The following is a 24,198-nucleotide window of genomic DNA, read 5'->3' as shown; positions in this document are numbered from 1 at the left end:
CTCTCAGCTTGGCTGTACACTGCTTGGTACAGGATTTTACAGTTTCCTAGGAAACGCTTTTTATTGCTATCCAGATATATGGATAAACTTTCTTAACAATCCCAATTTCTATGAACGTTGTTTACATCAAATCCTGGGCAGCGGGATGGAAATGACTGTCCATGGCGCTCTTTTTATATATTTTTCTTCTTCTTCTTCTTCTTCTTCTTCTTCTTTTGAAAGCCATTCTAGACCAAGCCGTGGACAAAGCAGGGTTGGGATCTTTTCAGATAAGTCTGCTCCCAACATCCATTTCAGACCCATTTCATGGTTGCAGATCTTTCTAGCAGATGTTCTAAAATAATCCTCCCACCACCAGACTGTTTTCTAGATTGAGCTTTTCTGCCAGAGCTTAAAACTCAGATATCTGGCAAGGAGATAATGCGGATGCTGAGCAGGAACTGTCCCTACTTTCCGCAGGGCTGTTTGTATCCTTTGGCAGTTTGACTGCAGGGATTTCATTTTCTAGCTTTTCTAGCTTCTACCCTGCTCCAACATCAAAGTGTGTGTGTGTGTGATATGCAATTTGGCGTGGTTTGGGACGGGGAAAGGAATCCCATCCAAACAGCAAAGGAAGGGATTTGCTTGTATGGTTATTTACTGGATAGTATTTAGTGCAAGGAATATTATAGCTCTTCTTATTATTAGTATTATTTTTGCTTACCAACTTTATCAGCATCATTAATCATTTGAGCAATGGCAGCACCCAACCCTGGTACTGAATATGGCTGCCAAGGGCCTTCTTATCCTCTCTAATGGGAGGTTGCTCCCTCTTTCTGTTCCTTTTAAAACCAGGTCCAGGACTCCCCTTAAAACCCATTCCAGTGAGCTGTTGAGTGGCTTACTGTCAAGCAGTGAACCTTCTCCATAGCAAGCTTGCCTTGGGATGGATACTTATAAGACAGCTTGGTCTGGCTCAATCATTTCACACAAACTAGATGTTTCACATGGAGAAAAAAATGTTCCACATTCCTTATTCATTTCGAGATGTTCTTCTAGTGGTGTTGATGTTGGCTTCCCTTTCTGTTTGCTGTAAGCCATCAATACTTCTTGCATCATTATTTTGATAGCATTGATGGCATACTGCTGTTCTTTTAGAGAAGGGGTCCATCCAGATATCGGTCTTGCATCAAAAATGTTTATGTATTAAAGATTTTGGTCTAATTTCAAAAATGCTGAGCATACTGTCAGTTCAGACCTCCTGCAACAGCAACCAGTCCCCTATCTGACAGCCCATTGGGTGCAAGCAGAGACTGCAGCAGAGACAAGCAGTGGCAGAAAGTGAGAAAGAAACTGGGTTGACTCATATATCATAGATTCATGCAGCTGGAAGGGACCTAGAAGGCCATTGGGATCAATCCCCCTGCTGAATCCAGGAATCAAGTCTGCCATCCAAATACTAACCAGGCCTGACCCTGCTTATCTTCCAAGATTAGACAAGATCAGGCACTTCAGGCTATATCATAGCTCCCATGTTTTTTCCCTGCCACCATGATAGTCCTGTCTACTGACAACCTCTGGTCCTCAACAAATTACTTGTGAAGGGAAGTGTGACAGAAAAAGGTTGTCTATCCCTGATGTAATTGTTCCACAAAATGGTTTGTCTTATAAACCCATTTCTGTCATCCTGTGCATGTTTAGCTTTCATTCCATGTCCTCACTCAACTGCTTGGAAGCATTAGACCATTGGTAGCCTGTTGAAAAATCAAATCGGTGATTGTTCAGTTGTGACTCGTGCACAGTTTTATTCTCCTGATATTTAGTAAAGTCTTCTTTCATTTCATTTCACCAACATCATCATCAGGACATCCCAATTCAGCTTTTGATTTGTTTTCCTTGCCTCTTCTTTCCTGTGTTCAGAAAGCTCTCTCTTCATTCTCACTGGCCCAAGGCCTCTGTTCAGTCAGTGTGTGCATGTATGTATCTCTTCACTTTGCATTCTTCAGCAGCATTTTATTTCTTTGAAGGTTCTCAAGTCTGCATTTCTAAAGGTAACCATGAAAATGTCATTGCTTAACACAGAAGACGAATTTAGTCCGATCTTTTCCTCACTTTAACCTTTCAACAGGCTTTTATTTTCCACCCAGTGGCTGTGTTTTTATTAAACACTGAACAGCATTCATAAAACATTCTGTGTTCAGAAAGTAGTTTGCCTTTAACCTTTGAACAGTCAAAAGCAAAGGAAAGACTTTGACTGGAGTCACGCTGGGCATGAGATGTTTTGTTTTCTCCAAATTTGGTCAGGGGTTGGCTGGAATGCTTGAGCTTGGCTGCGCAAGTGATTCTGGAACCCGTCAAGCTACCTAAGGCCAAATTCCTCTGTCTGGCTCTTCCACAGTCAGAGACAGCAGCCACTGAATTCAATGGTCTTTCTGACGGCTGTCCCCCATCATGAGTCTTTAAATTTGGTTCTGTGTCCAGTAGTCCAATAGTCCTGAAATTCATTTTCACTGATAAGGGACCACCAGACTCTCTCCCTAGGCCAGAATCTTCTGGCCCTGATCATAGCTAAAGTGTTTCCACTGCCCTTTTCCAAGGAAAACGTTACTGACAAGCAACTTTGTGGCAGCCAATATCTTGTTTTTAGTTGGGTCATACATTTAGCAAACTCCGTCTAGGAATGTCATGGACTTTTATTCTTTCTTGCCACCTATCCTAGTTATTTTTTTAAATGACTATTCTCTGATAGCTTTTCAAAAATGCTGTCAGTTTTTACTAATCTTCATAATAGAACAAAAATTAATGACTTTTTCTATTGTAATAGTAAGACTTTCACAATAAAGTGAACTGCGTTCAGCACAGTTCCCAGTTATTTCTTATAATCCTCACTTCTACCCATCCTCCTGCTAGTGGTAGTGGGGCACTGAGATTCCAGAGTAGAGAGTGACTTTCCTCCAAAGCTTCAATATTCTCAGATAAAGAAGGAAAACATTTGCAAGAACAATGTACAATCATTAAATAGTGTTCCTAATCAATTCCAGTTATTCTGACTGAGTTTAAAATTAGGGTTAAATAAGCAGGCCATTCTATGTATACAGATAAAACTCTCTCATTGGTCTTTCCAATATCCAAAGTTGTATTTCATCTCCAAGGAGAAAAATGCAGCTTCGTTTTAAAGTCACTGAGATATTTTGTGTAAGGGTCCCTTAGAGGCCTTCTTGATTATATTGGCTAAAATGCACTGTTAGTGGTAGTGTTTTATGCCATCCTCAGACTGTTGTTTCAGAAATGCTAATGATATTAGATGATATGCTGAAAAAGCCCTGGAAAAGACATGTATCCTTTAAAAGAAGTGCCATAGCGCAGTGGTGGGATCCCTGGGTTTGCATGCGAAAGTTCAGCTTTTCTGGAAAAGACCCAGCTTGAACTGTGGCCAATCAGTGTTGATAGTACTGAAGTAGATGGACCCATGGTCTGCCTCAGTACAAGGCAGCTTCCTATGTTGTGTAAAAATGTCGGCCAAGATTTTTACTGGTATCTTCATCATTCAGGTGAAACTTTCAGCTGAAAATCTGAGTGGGAGGAATCATGATAAAATTGTTTTGTTTGTATTTAATGTAGAACATTTGCCCTTCCCTGGGTCTAGCTTGACTATTTTCCCCACTCATGACATTTGCCTGATCATTGGAGCAGTATATTGATAGAGTTCTGCTACCTTCTACATCGTCTAGATCTCTACAACTTCCCTTCCAGATTGGAGAACTGTCAGTAGGTGACTCACACATGTAGGACTCACACATGTATAGTCCTGGTGAGTAGATAATTTCTGTAAGTGAGGACCCCAGTTGGAGACTTCAAACCCAGATAACTATTGCGAGATGGATGGATGGCAAACAAGGACCTCAGTGACTGACCAGTCCCTGGCATTCTCAGTTACAGCACGTAACCATTTTAGTCCAGAGTAGTCCTATATTATTATGTTATTACTCCTCAGAACAAGCAGCCTGTCACAATCATGTCAAATCCTAGCCCTTCCTTCCCTTCACAGAGTGTGAAAGTGCCTCTGTGTAGAATTCTTCTTTTTAACATTGTCATTGGAGAATGCCAACCTTTCTGGGGTGGGGAGTGGAAATTTAGTCAAAGTTAGCAGACTACTGTCCAGTGTCCTTTCATACTTTGACATGAGCTGGTGGTTCCATTCCATATTTCAGTTGCCTTCGTTTGTACACCCTTTGTTACTTAATTCTTCTTCTTAGGGATTTTAAGTTGTACCGCTTCATTTTCTGTCTTCTCTCTCTATCACTTTTCAACTTTTCCACTTTGACTGATGGCCAAAAACTGTGATCCCATATATGGCATTCTAAACAGAACAGCAAGGAAGATTGTTATTTGTTGGGCTGTGTGTGTATAGTGTGTAATAGGGGCCATTTCTCTGTTTCCCTTATGGAAATTAGTTTCCATATAGTCAAATATGTGTGAACTTGTCAGGAAACTAGTTGTTTCCAAAGGGATAGCTGTGTTGAGTCTTTCTGTTGCCACCATACTTGGTTGTCTTTGTGGCAACCGACTAATAAATTCATTAAAGTATTACCATACATGGACTATAACCAACTCTTTCAAAGCAAGTGAGCTTGCATCTAGTGAAGTGGGTGGTAGTCCATGAAAGCTACTGCCCTGATAAATGTATGCGATTCTGCAAGACTCTTTAGTCATCAGTTGGAAAGCTAGATGTAGGAAGCTGGTATGATGAGCTGAATTCACAAATGGGGATCTATATGGATGACTTGTCTGCTTTGTAATGCACAGTGATTAGCTCCATGTTTCAGAGGAAGCAGCCCTGAAGATGTAAGTTTTGGGAAGCAGGGACAATGTACGTGTGAGAGAAAACAGTTTTTGCAATAGGTAAAGCTGTGATTTTGAATGCTTGCGCTCACTGCCATCTAGTGGCAAAATGTGTAATCGAACTATGGCTTTTAAAAGTCATGCAAAGTATTTTAAATGCGTTTTCTTTTTTTAAACTCCATACTGAGAGGTAGTGCATTATAGGGGCTCAGATGTTGGAAGAGTGCATTTATAAAGAAAGACGTACAAACAAATCACCATCACCTAAGGTTTTGCAGTTCCTACAGTCTTAAAACAAATTGATAGCTTTCCCTATTACTTTCTAATTATTTTAGGGATGGGTCTGTTGTTCACAGGTCTTCACGACAACATATTAATTATTAGTGATATTAGTAAAATATATAAATATATCTATATACATCTATATAGGAGTAACTAGAGATATTAAGAACATTTAATTTTGATTGCTAAAGTCCTATAGTAAGGAAGTATCTTTTTTGTCATTTTTGTGTAGAATTTTCTTGACAAAGCAATTGTCAATGCATTCAGATCAAATGCATTTCAAATAGCTTAATATACATATTCTTGATTCATACATGTTTTGGAGACTGGCAGTGGACTTTCCTCTCTTGGAAAAGCAGCAGCTGATTTTGAGAGTCACCTATGTCCAAATAGTGACTGAGAGATCATCATACCCTTTTGTTTTCATTGTTTGATGTCTGGAGAAACCCTGTGCTCCATTCACTCTGCTCAATGAGAGATGCTTCCTTGAACACACACGGAATAGCATCCAACATTGACCTGGGACTAGCATTAATTAGGTTGTGCTATTCAGCCAATTCTTGCCCAGCATAACCAGTGCAACAAAAAAAAGTGGTGATTTTGCCCTAAACCAGTGGCAGAAAAGATGGTGTTTTTCTCCCTGGAAAAACTTGTGCTTAATTTCAGCAATCAATGGCTGCTTTACTCATTGGCCTTCTTAGATAGCTCCAGCGTGGTTTAGCCTACCACACTTCATTAGAACTAGTGCTGCGGCAATGCTGGGTACAGCCCACGGAGTAAGTCCAAGCTCTGACTGTACCGATCATTTCTGTAGTGAAGAGTTGGAACTTCTCCAGCAACGATGCATCTGGACCTTTTCTGCACTGTAGACATGGAATGCCGAAACCAGTTGGACCAACATCTTTTCCCCCCTTCTGCATTTGTTGTGCTCATGAACCATCGCTTTTGCAGTAATGTCAAGGACTCAGAAAAGGTACCCTGCAGGGCTTTTTAATGTCTTATCGTTTTCTTGCTTTCTTTTTTAAATAAGTGGTTGTAGTATAGGGGCTAAAGGACTGAGCTGTGAATCAGAAGGACCTTGGTTTCAATGTGGCCATTCAGTAGGAGTCATTAAACTATCCACTAGCTTTCTGCCTCAGTTCCCCACCTACATTATGAGGTTAATGGCGGCGACCCATCTTTTTTGTAGGATTGCTGAAATAATGCACAGACCGTGCACTGGATAGCTGAAAGCTGTATCAAATGCTGAGCATTATCACTATTCTTTTAGCTAGGAGGAGGATTGTCTCTCTAATGAAGCAATAAATGAAAAAGGCATGTACATTTTGTAGGAAATAATTCCCATGTTCAGGATATTTTTAGCAAACTCGACCATACTTTTTCATGGGTCTCTACCTCTCCCTTGCTCCACAAGGCTTGGCCAGCTCTCAGACTCCTTACCCCTCAAGTGGGTTGCTTTTCAGGAAGTCCACAGGGATTTCTTAAAAACATGGCAGGGGCAACACAGGCATTGTGCAGAACAGGGCAACTGCCATGGGCTGAAGGGTGTGGAGTCTGAGGTGTGTGAAAATAGAGGCTGTGAGTCCATGGCCTTTCCTCCTCACCCACTCCCCTTGCTCACCCAGCCGGTTCACCCTGCCATGCTGGTCCCCTGGTGGATTCATCGCTGGTGTGAACAGATTGTCTGCCTTACTGCTCTTTTCTGCACCAGTGATGATTGGTGAAGGTTTCTCAGTGGCTGAGAGAGGCATCTAGCCAAGGACAGGACTCCTCTTGCATTGCCATGCATGTTTGATGGAGCCCAGCAGGAGGCAGAGTGATGGTCGCATCATGTAGCCCTGGACAAGGTCAGGGGAGGCACATTCTTCCTACGACGGAGGAGCTCCTGATGCCATGCAGCTTTTATTCTGAATTGTACAGGCACGGAACTCAATGGAGAACCTATTTTGGGGCTGGAGATCAGAGCAGTGGATGGCTTCTATAAAGCTAAGACGGAAAGCTGCAGTGGAGTTAACCAGCCCCCCTTGCTGAGTTCCCTAAATTAGCCCATTGCCATCAGGTGTGGTGGAAGACACTGTCTCGTTGCATCTATTGTAATTAAATCTGGGTAACCTCTGTATAGGGAATGGTGGAGTGGAACAGGGGAGCATCTTGCCCTTTTGCTCAGGCAGTAACGTGTCTTGAGCTGACCCTGAAACACAGAGCCATGATTTTTTTTTTTTTTAAAGTGGGCCTTACACCTCTTTTCAAACACAAAGTATACCCCCTGCGTGCTTGTGCTTGCAGCCCAAAGTGTCTCTGTGATACTGAGAAGCATCAGTGTTAGCAATGTGGTGGTGTGTCACTTGATAGAGTCTGTTGTTAGCAGGCCGTTGCTTGTGCAGAAAAACTTAGGACCAGGTTCATTAATGCAAGATGGTCGTGTGTCTGGCTGATCAATATGCTTCCCCACTGGTGATCTTCAGCCATTCTTTCAAGGTGGCTGTTTGAAATGTAAATCTTCCCACATCGTGTGTTTTCATGAAGTCCTGCAAGAGGCAACAACATGCAGAAGGAGCCTTCCATGTGCATAGCTGATGCACATGAACATTATCAGAATGCCTTCTCACCACAGCATCACAGTGCTACTTTGGACCCCATTCAACTAGTCAGAAACAACTTTTGAGTTAGGAATAATAGTATGAACCCCAACTTGGCACCACCAGTTGTCACAGCCAACCTTCCTCATGACTAAATCTCACTTGGAGCCCTTATTTGTAAACTGATCATTTGGATTAACTTCCATGAAGAAATGCAGTTTCTCCCTTTGTACAGAAGGCCTTATAGGATAGCTAGAGATGGGCCTCAACCCCAGCCTGAACTGAGCAACGTACAATAGGTTAAACTTCCCTCAGAACATGAGATATGTTTAGCCATTTATGTACCTGTCATTGGGAAGATGGTATAACTCTTTATATGTGGTCTCTGCAGGGTAGCCCAATTGTGTACTGCAGGAGAAAGCAATTCAACATTTTCTATATCATAAATTTTTGTAACGTGATTTTAACATCAATCACAGGTCAGAGAGTTATTAATTTCTCCCCTTTCCCTCTTCATTTCCTATAGGCCAGGTTGCTTGTACCATAGCTGTAGCCTTGTCAGATAAGGACACTACAGGGTGGGCATCCTTATCCTAACAATTACGTTTTTCTTTCTGGGTTCATGGTGCTTTGGCCATTCCATTTGAGGCTGATGGGATGGAGGAGGGAATACCCTTTTGCTAGAGGAAAAACAATATGGTTGCATTGTTTAGCTGAGCTTGTGTGCTTTCCACATGGCTATTTCCACAAACTGAGTGTGATATAAACCCAGGAGATTAGGAGAGGGGAAAATAACCCATCAAGCAAACAAGATAATACAGAGCAACGTTGCACGGTACTCACTTTCGTTCTCTCTCCATGGCCTTTGCAAATCCTTCTCCAAAATAAATCCCAAACCACACATCAACCTCTAACCCCTCTTTCTATGAGAGGGCATTGAACATAATCATTGCTAAGAAATACGATTCTCCTGGGGCAGATATTACAGCATCTATGTATTTGACTTCCTTTACTGAGAGATGCTCTTTCCATCCATCACTGAACAGTACCAGCATGGAAACCAGATACTCAGTATTGGCTGAAGCACAGGCAAAAGGCAACCCTGGCTAATGGGGGAGTGGAGCGAACTGGTGTGCAACCTGTGCTTGGAAAGAGAATCTTGTTTCTCAGCTCTTTGCATCTCACAGTGAACCATAGAAGAGTTTCTTAGCATTTGTGCTGGGAGTAGTTTCTGGTCTTGGTTTTTATTTTGCTGATCATAGTATGGGGAAAGTGTTTGGTTTGATTTTGATCTCTCTTATTGCTGTATCTTCTATGCAATTCCTTTTTCTAAAGAATTACTATGACTAACAGAGCAAAGTGCTAGCCATTGCATTCTTTGTATTGCTGTACAGTGGAGGTGTAGTTTACTAGTTCGGAGTGTGCCTCTGTCCCTTCTCCCTTTTTTCTTCTGCCCTCTGTTTGTAAATGCCTGCATTTATGCTGTCAGCCTGACATGTACAAAGTGTAAGAAAGAATTTTTAAACAGGTTATAAATTATATTTATAAGCAAGTGAAAAAAAACCATGTGTGTCCTTTTATTTAGTTAAGCTTCTTCAGTGCTTTGTTTCTGCAGAAAAACAGCTTCTCCCCCACCTCCAGTCCCCAAGGAAATCTGTTCACATTCAAATCTATGCCTCTGCATCATTTCCAAATCTAGGACCAACTGCAAAAACCAACAATTGTGAGCAAGGTTCGAGTTTCAAGGGGAATTCTTGCCAGGAAGACTTTCATTAGGATACAGGCTAAATTTGGCTCAAGTGCATCTGTCTTTGGGTGGGTCCTTCAAATGCTGCATGGAAAAAGGAAGGGGCCAAGTTCCAAAGAATCAAGTCAGTTCTTATTCCAAGAACTCAAGAGGATTCTGGAACTGTATTTTTCAAGCAGTACCCTCTTTGCTTGGCACAGGGCATATTATAGGGCTAATAATGCATCACAGGGGTTTGCTCATTAAAGAAAAAATATTAAATCCTACACTGTTTGCATGCTTTAGTGGGTCTAAACTAGGTCTTAGCAGTAGTGTTGGACTGGACTGCTGCAGAACTTCTCTTCAGTGGAATGTGATGGAGAAGTTGGAGTTCTTCCTTTTGGCTAAATGGAAGATAAGGTAGAAAAAGGGTGCACAAAAGCCTGGAGGAAGGAAGCAAACTAAAAAAAAAAAGTATTTTGCACATTGCAATGCTAGACAACATTAGACCATTCAGCCATGAATTAACTAGCCCTACAGAAAAACTTCCACTGAAAGATAGTCTCTGGGTAAAAGTATAAATGATGTCGAAAGCCAAAACTATGTCTGGATTTTTTAATTGAGACCCTAAAACTCTATGCATTTAGAGTTCCCAAATGTTGAAAGGAAAGTATAAAGGCTAATATCCAATCCCCAATACCCAAAACAAATTTTAACCTAAAGTAATATCCAAGATTAAACAATCATAAAGAAATATGAAAAGTTTACAGAATGCAAACTTTTTTCCCTAATAGCCCAGAAAAACTCTTGAATGGTACAACTGTTTCCCCAGCCTCTTAAAGGGATAAACATTTTTTTTGTTGTTGAGGGCTAATGGTTACGCAGTTAAGGATACAGGAGAAAAGCGTGTTTTTCTGTAAGGATACTTGCAATTGTCCCTGCCATCTTCTCCGTGCTTCAAAACTGGTTTATTACTCAGAACACATAAGTAGCTGATAAATTTGGCACAAGCAATGACCAACTGAGGGACAAAGAAACAGCTAGACAAAAGTCTACAGAGCTGCAAACGTGCTAATATTTCTGCTTTGATATAACTTTGAGCCCAGTCCCCCCCATGTGACGTTGCATAGAAACTGATCTGATTTAAATTAGTGGGACCCAACACATGACTGAAAAAAGTCAATCTTTGTGGAAAACCATTGAGTTTGTCTGAACGCCTTCCAATGTCTCCCCTCCACACCCTGTCTTGATCCCACCATTCAATTATGCATTTGGTGATAAAGTCATGTCAGCTCTCGAGAGGCTCAAAGAACAACAGATGCCTTTGTACTCCTGACTAGAAATGTTTTTGCACTTGAAAGACAGCTGTATTATTTTTATTTGTATTCATTGTATTTATTTATTTTGGCAGGGGGCACACTCTCATGTGTTGCTTTGCTCTATTTAAATCAAAGGCCTATAAACCAGAGTTAAAAGTAATTTGTTTGCCATGCTATTCCCTGGTTGGTTTCCTTATTAGAGTCTTATCAATCTTTCATTTGGGCCTCACTTAAGTGCAGTGAACCCATCATAAATGCCATGAGAGCACCACTCATGTTACAATGGAGTTTACCTATATAGGGGCCATGGGGGAGACAGAGAAAAAGGAATGTGCAACGAGAGTGCATGGGGAGAACTGAGATCCCCTGCCCCAGGCTTTTCTCCCTGAAACAGCTGCTTCTTAGTGTTTTATACCCATGAATCCATTTCACCCCTACTACTTTTGGTTTGTGGCTGGTTCGTTGGTTTTTCCAGCATGGGTTGCTTCTGATCTTGCATCATGGGAGAAAAAATAGCTGGGGAGTTGTTTCAGGAAAGAAAAAAACATAAGCATGGAAGAGCTTCTGCAATCTCTCACACCTACCCGTGATGCACTTTAAACTGGCCCTCTGGAAGCTGGCAAGAACCTCTGTACAGACTTGCAGTCCCTGGAAGCCAACAAAAGCAAAGTCTCATACAGGGATCCCGCAAAGACATGATTCAATGCAAGAAGGTCCACAAAGAACAAATGCCTTGCTTATTTCACTACCAAGTCCTTGAACATGAGAAATGACTAAAACAATACAGAACTGAGTTCTCTGAATCAGCCCAATGCACTGTGCCCTCCTCACTCAGTAGCCAGAGATCCCCCAAATGGGAAACAAAGGAGGCCCAGATTTCAAATGCAAATGCTGTGGCTTTTATGGGTTGAGGCATCTTTTCTTTGGTAGAGAAAGAGTTGTAGCTCAGGGATGGGCACTGGCTCAATGGTGCAAGAGCAGGTAAGGCTGTAGGAGCGCACCTACGTGGCTAGCTGGGCGAACACATATGTGGCTAGCTGGGCGAACACACCACATTCCTTTAGAACATGGTTTTCAATGCTGGGTACAACCCTGAAATTAGCTCCTCTTCTGAGGCTACCAGAATTTGTAATAGCAAAGACATTTGGTTCTTAAATGCCTGTTGAAAATAGCATTTCCAGTAGGGGGCAGATAAAAGACAGGTTACCCCAAAAGCCCCCATGTTTGCCAGGAGATGCTCTCCAAGCAGGGGGCAGAACCCTAGCCAACCTGCTGAAAAGCCTCCATGTATTGCTGGACCTTTGTGATTAGTCAAGGAAAAGACAACTTTTGCATAATTAGAGCAAGCACCTATGCATATGCCTTTGCATAATTACAGAAGCCAAGTATCAGTCTGGAAACCTTCTGAATACAAAGCAGGTCCTCAGTCACTGACCTACAGACCTTCCCTATCACAACAGGCAATATACTAATTGTGTTCACCCTGCACAATAATCCATTATAGGTAACCAGCTAAGATGGATTGCCGTGCAGTATATACATAAGACACTTTCTCACAACACCTCACAAACAAAGTTGGAGCCCAGTGTCAAGCTGATCTGTTTGGGAAAGGAAGGGGGAAAAGAGAAGGCACCAAGTTGCACACAGTTTAACTTGTAAATATATTTTTAATCCATCGCAGTTGCATGTTACTACTTGTACAGAGCCTTGGGTTTTAGAACATGTACAAACTTGCAAAGAAAAGGCTCTAAGAGATCCTTTAGGTTCACAGAAAAATGAAGTGAAGCTTCAGCCATTTATGGAAATCTGAAGAACAGCAAAACAACTCCTTGGAAGAGATGGACCATGGCTTTGTCTAGTAAAATAGGCCCTTCTGATGTTAGAGGTCTAGCTGACCATACAGAAAATATTTTAGAGGATGGTGCAGGTTGCTGGCTTTGTACTGGTAACCCAACATGTCAAAAGAACAAGGGTCAATCTTGTCCAAAACTCCATACTCCTCGCAGCAAACCAGCTGCCCACATGATCACTCAAGCAAGATGGGCACAAGACCTCTGCTTGTTCAAGCTCCTCAGCAACAGGTGCATAGAGGCAGGCCACCTCTGGTGAAGGAGGTAGCGCACGGCCAGCAAGGCTAGCAGCCACTGGTGTGCAAGTTGGAGAGGGCACAACTTGATTATACAAGTGAGCGTGCGACAATCGAATTATTGAATGGTGTAAATCCAACCCCAGAAATTGGAATAGTACTTGGTGCATATTCTCTTTCATTAAGTCCACTACTTTTTATGATCTTTATACCACTGTCACGTACCAAACTGAAGTTGAAGAAGAAACCACAGCTTGCAGTTGCTAGGGAAAAAATAATCCGAGGTGCAGTAAGTTTTGGACTTGGAGTCTAGAGATCTGGGTTGAAATCTCTCATCTACCACAAACCTCACTAGATAATCACTTTCCCTCAGTCTAGTGCATCTAATTTTACATAGTAGAGAAATAGGAGAGTCTACACAGTGCAAACGTATGGATAAAACCGACTTTACAAAGATGATGCGTGCAATTATAACATATTTAGCATGCAATTCGATACATGCTTTCACAGGAAAAACATTTCTTAGAATTTTCCTAAGAATGATATATCATTATCTGTTGCAATGCAAAGTATGTTTGGGTGCTTTGGTCTTGAATAGGCCATTAAGACCCATCAGCTTTACAAAATACTTGCTCCTGGTGGAGATAAAATAGCTAGAAATCTTTCGTTGAAATTGGTCCCTGCTGCCTGTAGTGTTGGACTGTCCCAGAATGTCATCATGACTGTCTGCACTTCAAAATGCACCACTGTTCCTCTACTGATAACAACTACTAGTCCACCATCCTGAGTGCCTGTGATAAATAAAATGGGACCTCTATCCTTTCTTCCACCTTGACAATCTCTGTGATGTCATAATACCCACCATCACATGACTGTAGCAGGATCAGTAAAGGAGACCCGGAGAATGTAGCACTGTGCTGAACACTGCATCTTTTGATTTGATTCCAAACATTTCCTTCGCACTTCTGTTTGGTGGCTTTGACTTGCTTGTTTTGTCTGCTGGGCATATTTGCCCAGACTTAAGTCAGAAAGAAAGCTCACTTTTCGTGGCCAAACCACGAGTTGAGTGGCAGGAATGCACTTCGCTTGCAGCACTTGCAGAGCAAACCTATGACTTCCCAACTTCATCTGGGAGTCTGCAGGGTTTTTCAGCATCTGAAGGCTGCCACTATAATCTTTATTTAAGTCTAAGGCTTTATGAATAAGCATTTGCAAGTCAGTTTCCACACAGAAAGTTAGAGAATTAAGGTTCAGTCTAACAGCACAGTAATAAAAGCCAGCATTAAAACAAGTACATAACATTTCCAGCCCACAGACTAAAAAGCTAAAAATATAGCCATAACCAATCAACAGTTGTCAAATGGAAATCATCTGAAATAGTCTGCCATATCCCAGCTGAAAATGTATTCCAATGTTCCCTGTGGGGCCACTGCTGAAAAAGGTGTTCCCCTGTGCCTGCCAATTTGATCATTCGTTGCTGACACAGACCTCTGTTGCAGAGTGTGAGATGCAGGCAGGCTAACATGGGTGAAAGACAGCATCTCGAATTTGCAAACTGAGGGGAACTAACAAACCACGCAGCTTGCATGGAGCATGTTACTGCAATGTATCTTGGATACCACTTTTCCACTAAGGAAAAGTCAGACCTCTCTCAACAGGATTACAGTTGGTAAACCAGTCTGAGGTGACAAAAGTATTTCTGGGCTCCGCTGTTATTGTGACAATTATATTACATGTATATTTATTTATCTGTTTGATTTACATGCCATCCAATTAGCCATAGGCTCTCTGGGTGGTTTACATATGCTAGCTATTTTCCTCTTGCAAGGAACATGAGGTTGCCTAAACCATCTTTCTACTCTCTATTTAATCCCTACAACAGCCATGTGAGGTAAGTTAAGCTGAGAGTCAGTGACTAATCAGCTTCAGGGACAAATGGGGACTTGAACCCCGATCGCCAGTGTCCCAGTCCGACACTCTGCACCACACTGGCTCCATTGCTACCCGATGGTCCTTGCTTACCATAGAAGAGAATTCTACAACTGTGCACCCAGAGGTCCAAGACCAGGGTCAGCCTTCATCTGGCATAGGCACTTCACCCAAACACAGTACCTCCAACTCATCTGGATTAAATCTCCATTTGTTCACTCTTTCAAACCCCAAACTGCTTTCAGGCACTGGTTTAAGACCTCCACAGTGTCCTTGGGAAAGGTATTTGGAAAGAACAGGTAGATCAGAGTACCATATTCATACTGACGAGATGAACCTCCAGATGTCCTACCTTTATGATGTCATGCTGAAGATCATAAGGTAGAGTAAAGCATTGTGGGATGCCATACACCAATTGGCCATCAGGTGGAGCAAATGTTCTCCAGCACCATGGGCCTTGCCTTGATACAGGATTAGTTTTCCTCCACTGCAGGATTGCTTGACCAGGTTAGGCTCGATGAGGTTAGGCTGGACCACTTTAACCACTTAAAGGTCTTCAGGGCTGCATCTGCATGCCCAAGCGGCACAAGTCTCTTGACAGGTGGCACTTCCTAGAAGGATGGCCACCAGATGCTGGTGAGAAGAATTCAACAGTTGTGTCATGTTTCCTGAGCTGGCAAATGGGGGTGGTTTTAACAAGAAACATTAATTTCGCATAGAGAATGCGTCTCTGAATAGGAAATAATTCTGGGAGTTTCAAAGACTTCAAACTATCTAGAAAGAATTAAATCAATTTAAATGGGGAACGGAAATCATTTTATTTAGGGAATGTTAAAACAGACATACACTATTTTGAACAATTACAACACAGGCTTGTTCCCTAGTTTTTACAGTTACAGTATTTACAGACTGATTAAGGCACTGGTTCTCAAAAAAGAACACAAAGCAGTATCATTTAAAAAAAACTTGTCAGTCTTTTGTCCAAATGAAATAGCCCTTTATTAGCACAGCACAAACAAACAGTTGCTCTCCTTGAACTGCCATTGAGATAATCTCATTAGTTACACATTTCCATCTACTTTTCCCTGAAAAGTATTAAAATTATGTTAGATTTTATTTTCACTGGTGCCTGAACTAGCAAGATGACAGACATTGAGGACCTGAAATATGAGAATGTCCGAGTTTAACAACCCACGAGGAAAGAAATTAAACAGTTAATAAATGGGAGGATGATAGCCCAGTTGGACTGGAACAATCAGAGCTGGGCGATCTTCACGAGTAACTATGTAGTACAATTAGGGATTTGTGCTAAAAGCAATTTACAACATCGATGTGGGACATTTCCGTACTCTTGAAGAATCACATTGCCACAGTCTGATCTCAGTGGGTCTAACACAGGAGGTGACAGCAGGTGAGCAGGAAGATGGTCATTCATGTACTGGGACAACACTAGAGCAAATACAATTTTTAGTATTATGCCCTTTATGATTACACTATTGAATTCAGTGCATTATCATCATTAATATTTTGTACATTATAGAATTATTCCAATTCCCAATGGAAATGACATAATTTTTAAATACTTGTGGTTTTTGAGGACACTCGTAAAACACACGTCAGGTTTTTTTTCCCAAACATGAACATCCAAATTAATAAAACACATATACACATTCGAGGGCCTATGAAAACTGGCACCTTAAAATCCTTTTATATCAGAAAGCATTATATAAGGTAGTTTTCCATCCGGAAATGACTTCTTTCTTTAGCACATAGAACCCTCTTTGTGCCTTTTCAAGCTGAAAGTCAAGAGAGTCCCAACACACAGAGCCCCAACAGCAGCAAAAAAAGGAACGTTATCTCAGATCACGAACACTTACTTTTGTTGGAGGGGTGGAAATGCAAGTCATGATTCTGAATGGTAAAACATGCATGTCCTTGTGATTAACTGGTGCTAGCACAATGACCTGATGGGTTTGGTGCAGGGGTTGACAACTGGGGCCCTACCAGGACCCCTGACTCTGCCAACCTGGGCACCAGCTTTCTCCTACCATTTGAACCCTCTGTCCCTTGGGCTCCCCACTGTGCTCAGCAGCCAGACGCCCACCCAGAATGCTGTCTCCAGGTCTTCTGGCTTCCAGCTTCCTAGCTGTGCTCAGGGGGAGGTGGAAATGAGTGGTGGAACAAGAAGGGTGATAGGGGAGTAGTGAGCAAGGAATAGGGGAGGAGAAATGGTGGGGGAGGGAGACTCTACGCAGGAAGGAGTGGAGGAAAGAGGATGTCCAAGGGGGAAAGGAAAAGGGGAAACGTGGAAAGGGGAAAAAAAGAAAAAGTAGAGCTCCTACAAGTGGAGAAAACTGGAGATCTTAGAAGAGGGCTGTGTCCTCTGCCAATTGACATGTGCCTACAGCCAAGAAACATTGCTTACACTGTGTGTGTGGCTAACCCAGAATGTCATTGCACATATATCTCCCTTGCCATTGTTAAATCACTTTTTGGCAACTCTAGTGACATGGCAAACAGACTTAAGTTGTAAACATGTTGAATAGTTCACACTTTTCATCACAGTAGGAACTGCACACAGAAGCCAGTTAACTGCCTATTTTTGACACAGTCTGCTTGTTATAACTTGGTGGTAAATATTATGTTGCATTTGCATTTAAAAATGTTGCATTTAACCTTGGAGGCAATGTTCAGATGTGTCCTTCTCAGGTAATTTGCTGTGGCTGCCAGAACTTGCCCGTCTCAAAATGCCAGCCCCACAAAAAGAAAGGGGAGATACGCAACTGATGTGAGGGCTCTCACATTGCCAACCAAGGGCCGTGGCAGCATTAGACCCAGAGCCACTAATTCTTTTGTGATGACCCATGGACCAGAAAGAACATGATGTGAACAGAGGTTTAACTCAAAGCATTTTGACTTTTTAACCAGCCATTCCGTATTTAATAAATTTAATATATATTGTACATACAGCCATTTCGTGAACCAGTGTGTGAAGGGAAATTATTTGAAAGCCCTTTCTGTTATAAGTAGAGCTCCTAACCACGTCAGAAATTCTTCAGGGCTTTGTGTTCTCAACTTCCATTAGAGCTAATCACCATCCATGCCGTGGGTAATCTATGGGGCAAGCTGTCGAAACACAAGGCATCCGGAAGGAAAAAAGGCACAATTTATGAAGAAACTGGCTTTGTGCATGATTGACTCTGCTTTGGAACAGAAATGTTCATGCAAAAGCAACTAATACCTTCAGAAGTCAAATGGATTTCAGAATAGCCTATAAATTATGCCAAATCAATGAGAATCAGCCATGCTCAACTGACCACAGCTGTAGGCCTATTCAGGTTTTGAAGCATTAATAGCATTTGTGGCAATTCTTGAGTAAGAAATCTTTCATGACGGCTCCCCTTATACTACCTTCCTGTTAGCAAAACTACGCAAATGTCTCATAAGTGTATCTTCCCAACCATCCAGAGATGCAGTAATGTTCCTCTATGACGTTCAGTGCCTTATATGATTTCAAACTCCCTACACCAACTTGCACTTTTTCACACACTATGCTTTTCTTCCAATATTTATTTAATATACTGCCTCTTTTCTTTCCAAGGAATCTTCTTCTGACTACCTTGGGAAGCACACTGAGCTGAAAGTGAATGACTGGCCCTGAATCACCCAGTAAACTCCATGGTGGAGGGGGATTAGAACCCAAACCACCTGAATCCCACTCCTGCTGCCTTGATCACTACACTACACTACAGTGGCTTTCACTTTTTAGATATTTACATCCACCAACATTGCAAGGAAGAAGCCTAGTCAGTATATATGCAGGATCCAGGCTATTTTAGCAAGGAGGAGGTTTTGCTCTTCCAAGTCACCATGACCTGCTCATGAGTTCCCAGTGCTCACACAGTCTGAATCTGCATAGCACCCCCTAGCGGATTAAAATTCTAAAAGTGTCTTCAATTGAAAAAGTTACAGAAAAGTGTAGCTCCTCATTAACTTAAAACTTCTAAACTTCATGTTCAAAATTTTACAGACCAATTAGATTTTAAAAAATTGAATCAATATTCTATCTATGTATTTCAGCAATACTTCTAATGTGGGGAGACGGATAACTGAAGGAACACACATACACCATTTGCATATTTAAGTCAGCTGCAATAGGGCAAAACTATTAAAATGATTTAAGGTGCAATCCTATGCATGTTTATACAGAAACTAGTCCTACTGCTGGTTGCAGTGTGCCAGAACTGTATGAAATTTTTCTGTCTAAATATGGAACAGGATTGTGCTTTTACTTCATTTATAGCTTTATTATTTCAAAGTGTATTGCTTTAGCATTTTTTAAATGGGCAGCTTTTGCCTAAGAAAGCATGAATTCAGGAGAAAGCATAATGAATGACGGTAAAGGCAATGTCAGAGTAAGGCCAAGTTTAAAAGAGCTGATGTGCGTGCAGAAAAGCTTTCTGTGTGCAGATGCAACTGGGCCAGATTTTGTATATAATCCCATTCATCACATTGCTTTGAACGCCATTCATACCTCCTCGACTTTGAGTATGGTGGGTCTGCATGAAGAAGCAGAGTGTCGAAAGTTCTGGTGCATGTACAAATCCTTGCCATTCTTTCGAGTCTGTCATGAAACAGTCCTACAAGTTGATAGTGCATCTTTGACTGTAATTACAGAAAGAGGGAAATGGCAATCCAACATTTTGAAGTTTGTGTAGAGAGGGAGGGAGAGAGAATAATTCTAACAGGAAAGTTCTGTTCCTTTGGCTTTTTTTTCTGAGACTCCTGTGAGAACTTAAGCAAGGGCCAAAAGAAGGATCTGGTCAAATATTCAAATGTATACTACTCTCTTCATTTTGCAGAAATAATTCTGTCATTTTTTTTTTCTTTAAGCAGGAAGAAAGAAAGCCCCCCTTTTTAAAAAGAAAAAGAAAAATAAGACCTCTTTTTTCTATCAATGCTTACTTCATGACTTTTAAAGCATTTATTTTACCTTTCAGTAACAGCTTACCATCTTCAGATAGACCTCAAACAAAGTTCTTCCTTTTATGCCAACATTGTTTATACTCTTAATACAATTTTCTTAAGACAGAGGGTTTTTGATGCAACACTGGGAACAGTTTCATGTTCCAGTCATAAAAGAAGGCTGTTAAGAAAATACAACTTCATATTTTACTAAACTTGTTCTAATTCACATTCATTGCATAACATTGTTTTGAGTATAAAATGCCAGGTGGACCACAAGGGTGTAAGTGTCACCTACATTCACCTGCATAAACCCCATTAAATGAATGGCTGTACTTTAATTCCCATCGGCTTCCATGGGATCAGTGTAAAGGGTTTGCCCAAGGAGTCTGGCCAGAGCATATCATTCCTCTGATGGAAGTTCCTTGAAGACACAGAAATGTGACACACTTGCGCAGGGGACACAAGAATAGTAGACTCCGGTACAAGGCACTGCTTGGCAGCAAATCGGGTGGTTTCCATCAGATACATGATCTTACAACTTACACGGGAAGCCGACATTCAGACACGCAAGGATGATCACTTATACAATGGTTGCTATTATATTTGCTTTTCACTTCTGAAACAAGTTGGGTTTTGAGTTATCTTGGAGTGCAAGAGTCTTATCTAACAATAGGAAACAATACAGGAACTTTGAGGTTTCAGAGGCAACTCTGATTTTTTTTCTTTAGTAGTACAATATAATTCTTTTCTTATACTTTGCATTTTCAAAGGTTCATTTTTAGGAAAATTAAACAACCCAAATAACAACAGCAACAATAACAATTACAATAATATTAATATGGGCTTTCATAGAAAGCAGCATGCATAATCTTGAAGCAGGTAACCATATCACTTCTCCTGCCGCTCCCAAAAGAGGCCAAGCATCTTCTCATTTGGCAGAACAGGGACCAAAAATTCTTCACAGTGCCGCACTTCCCCACTCTCACCTCTGAAAAAGGTTTCTGCACCAGCATACAGATGCTTTGTCAAATGTCTGCATTCAAGGTTTTTATTATTAGTGAAAGCCTGTAATAATTCTTCCTGTCTCTTTGAAACATGAAGGAAAGTCCATTTTTCTGCACTTTAGCATAAAGGTGCCTTTTGCCAGCCAAATCAAAGCTTAATGTCCTGTGACTCTGACATTTTGGCAAGTGTTTTCTTTACTCGGAGGGCTGTGAGCCGAGAAGCAGGGTTCTGAGCCCAGCATTCTGTCATTAGTTTCCCCATTTGTCTTAGGCACTGCAGAAAGGGGAAAAATATATATGTATTACACACACTCACACAAAAAACAAGCAAATGACATATGCCAAGGACTCAGGTAAACTGTACATGGAAGCTACCTTACACACACACAATTAACTTGCATTTTATTGCAAAGATGAGGTGAGGTTTCTTATCTGTTGCAGCTTTTCTCTTCCACTTTACAAGCACTATCCATGGTGCTACACGGGGTGAACCAAATATGGGGCTGGTGCTCAGCACCACGGACAGCTGCTCCAAAGCTCCGGTAGAGCTAAAAAGGAAGGTTGCAATGGATGTGGAGCCCCACCAGCACTGGGGGCAGCAGCCTCGCCTGTGAGTCTGCCATTCTGGCTGCATGTACCCGTTACAGCCCCATGCAAGATACTCTCCTTGTTCGCCTCCAGAGTTTGATTTGACATTTATTTTATCTATGCAGGTAGGCATGATCCTTACCTGCTGATACTGCTGGGTCAGATACACACAAGGGAGGTTATGTCTCATGAAAACAACTTTAACAGGAGTTAGAATAGGCAGAGCCAGTTCAAGTGTGAAGGTTTGAGGATGGACTGACTTAGGGCAGCCTTTCCTAAGGCACTGATGCCCTCCAGAGGTTTTGGACTTGCTAGGAATCAGTGACAGGAAAGATATTAGGAAAGAATGACATTAAATCAGAAACAGTATGGAAGAAGATAACAGAAGCTAGAGGCCTGACTGCGAGTGAATGCTGTAATCTCTGCCCTAACTAAACACTGTAATCTCTTCTCTTGAGATAAGCTAGTTGCTGCTTTTTGTGGCAAGGTCTCTAAGAGAAAACAGAATGAAAAACTCTGGAAAAGCCCTGTGAATTTGGTTATGCTTTCTGTTACACTTTGTAACATATATAAATTTCTGGCAGAGTCACTGGGGCAGATTCATGGGGGCTTCTCTCTTGCAGTGTTTCTGAGATCCATTCTAATAAAGCCTAAGACTCTCATTTTTAAGCTCCCAAAGTACCTGACTGTTTCTTTTTTCCAGTACAGACAGACTCGAACCCCCATTATGCCCATGCATCTTGGGGCCTGGCAGGAGTTGTAACCCAAAACTTCTTTGGGGAAGCCTAGATGAGAGGACAGATTTGGTTCTTGGAGCCATTTTGAAGGGACAAACAAGGGCAAGAGATGGAAAGAACAAAGTCAGTCAGTCTGGTGCAACAGTTCAAGTGTTGAAACTGAGGTAATGAAGGGGAGATTTATGTGCACCTAGCTGGACAATCTTTCCGTCAGCATGATGCTCACTGCATCACTTCTAAGGCAAACCTTCAGATAGAACCCTAGAACATAGTGATTACAGCAAGCCAGCAACTCCCTGAAAAAGCTTTCTCTGGGGGATGGGAAAGGGGGCCAAATGCCTAAAATACCAGATTTTCTTAATCTACATTGGTATGACATTCGTTCCTCCTTGGGTTTTTTAAGCACCTCCCCCACTCACTCAGGATCGTTTACAACTCTTGCCATTTAAGTCTTTTTAAATCTAATTGCAGAATACTTCAGCGAAGACTGCTATTCCCCAATCACAGCTGTCTCCTACAATAATAGCATTACACTGTACCACTTAACAAGATTAATGACCTCTGCGTAGCATCACCATAACTGTCGGCAGATTTGTCTGTGATACATCAATTATGGGTCTACTGATTCCAAAACACAATTTGGCTTCATTATAAATTCTCAGTGGAAAGAGTTCAGACAACTGCCTCCCTCCCCTACAGGAATATACTAGTACAGCTTTGAAAAGCAATTTCCTGTATTAATTAACAAAAGGGGAAAGGAGAGCAGAAAACTCACACACGGACTCTCAAGACTCCCACCCCCCTTCCAGAAAACATTTATCAAATTCTTGCAACCTATTCATGGGGTGTGTAGATGACTGAATACACCTGTATGACTCTTTTGTCATGCTGGAATGCACTCGCTGACCTGGTGCCCACCAGATGTTCAGGATTGTACCTCCCACATATAGTGGTCACCACCGTCAGCCATCAGATACTTTGGCAGTGGGCTTCCAAAGCATCTGTGGAGCTCTGTATTGCCTACTTCAATGCTAGACTAAGAAGTAAATAAAGGCCTATGCAGGTACTCTCTTACCGGGATTTTCCAGCATGGAGCACCTCCATGGCCACAGGAGTCTCTCCAGTCACCCTCCATGAATAGAGGTGACAGATGTGCCCAGAGAGGAGATGGAGCACTCCTTCTCTTCCTCTCTTGGTTAAGCCCAGTAAGAGAGTACCTGAATTGGGCTATGAACAGATGAGATGCTCCTGCAGAGTATGTCTGTGGTCCTTGGCCAATGTTTCTCAGCTGAACCTATCAGGTTCCTCTAAGGGCCATGCCCCCTGCCTGTGGCAACAACCATTCATTGGCTGGTGGTTTCCTGAGCTTTTCCTGTTCTCTCTATTCTAAAAAGGCTGAAACAGCTTACTTAAAGCTTAATGATTGTCAGTGAGAGATTTAAGTTAAACTATGCTGCTGTTTGGGGTATTTTGGCCCCATCCCTTCAGCACTCCACCACAGAAATTCCTCCAAAATTGAATGCAGCCTCAAGCTGGAGGAAGACTGACATCTTGACTACAGAGCTGTAATATAGCCAATGGATTTCTGGCCCAGCTTCTTGCCTCCCTTCGTTATCAATTCCATGTCCTTTTATGGATCCAACCAGACCATTCAGGCCACAGTGTACTAAACACAACCCGTAACTGGGCTGCCTAGTGGAGAGTTCAACTACTGCACTGCCTTGAACAAGCATGCATGGCTACTAGAAGAGGAAGGTGCCAAAGGCCATCTGCTAACCGGTCTTTAGGAGTTTGCACATAGAGGAGGAACAGTTCTACCCAGAGCATCTGTCACAGCCTATCTATGGACCTTCTTTCAAGAGGAAAAGGCCAGTAAAGAGCAGAACATCCTTTTTGCTAATGAAAAGATCTCCCAGTCCAATTTCAGTTGATGTAGAAATCCAAGTGCATATCAGGTGCACTTAGAATGCATTAGCCCACTGAATTTCTCTGCAAAACCGTAGCTATAAACTCTGGTTGATAAAGGCAAATTATTAATCTAACTTTTAGCACTGGTGACACCAGAAATAACACAAATACCAGATTATAAATGCTGCTGCATTTCATTCCAACATCAATTGGTTATCTCAAAAACTAAGGGAAAAACTAAATGTGGAATT

At 41.8% G+C, this 24,198-nt stretch overlaps 1 protein-coding gene across 2 annotated transcripts in view; it reads right to left on the bottom strand.

Moving 5' to 3' along the window:
• Positions 1 to 19,707: 19,707 nt before the first annotated feature.
• BMPR1B (bone morphogenetic protein receptor type 1B) overlaps positions 19,708 to 24,198 on the bottom strand; it is a 228,063-nt gene continuing 223,572 nt past the window's right edge. For both annotated transcript variants that reach the window (XM_044429418.1, XM_044429419.1), the window contains one exon: positions 19,708 to 20,988. In XM_044429418.1, the coding sequence (XP_044285353.1) occupies positions 20,863 to 20,988 (126 nt within the window). In that variant the 3' untranslated portion in view covers positions 19,708 to 20,862. The remainder of the gene's footprint in view (positions 20,989 to 24,198) is intronic.

Source organism: Varanus komodoensis, unplaced genomic scaffold (genome assembly GCF_004798865.1).
Source record: "Varanus komodoensis strain SLA01 unplaced genomic scaffold, ASM479886v1 scaffold2, whole genome shotgun sequence".
Taxonomy (NCBI): Eukaryota; Metazoa; Chordata; class Lepidosauria; order Squamata; family Varanidae; genus Varanus; species Varanus komodoensis.
The sequence above is the reverse complement of the archived record's forward strand: the minus strand, read 5'-3'. Positions and strand labels throughout refer to the sequence as shown.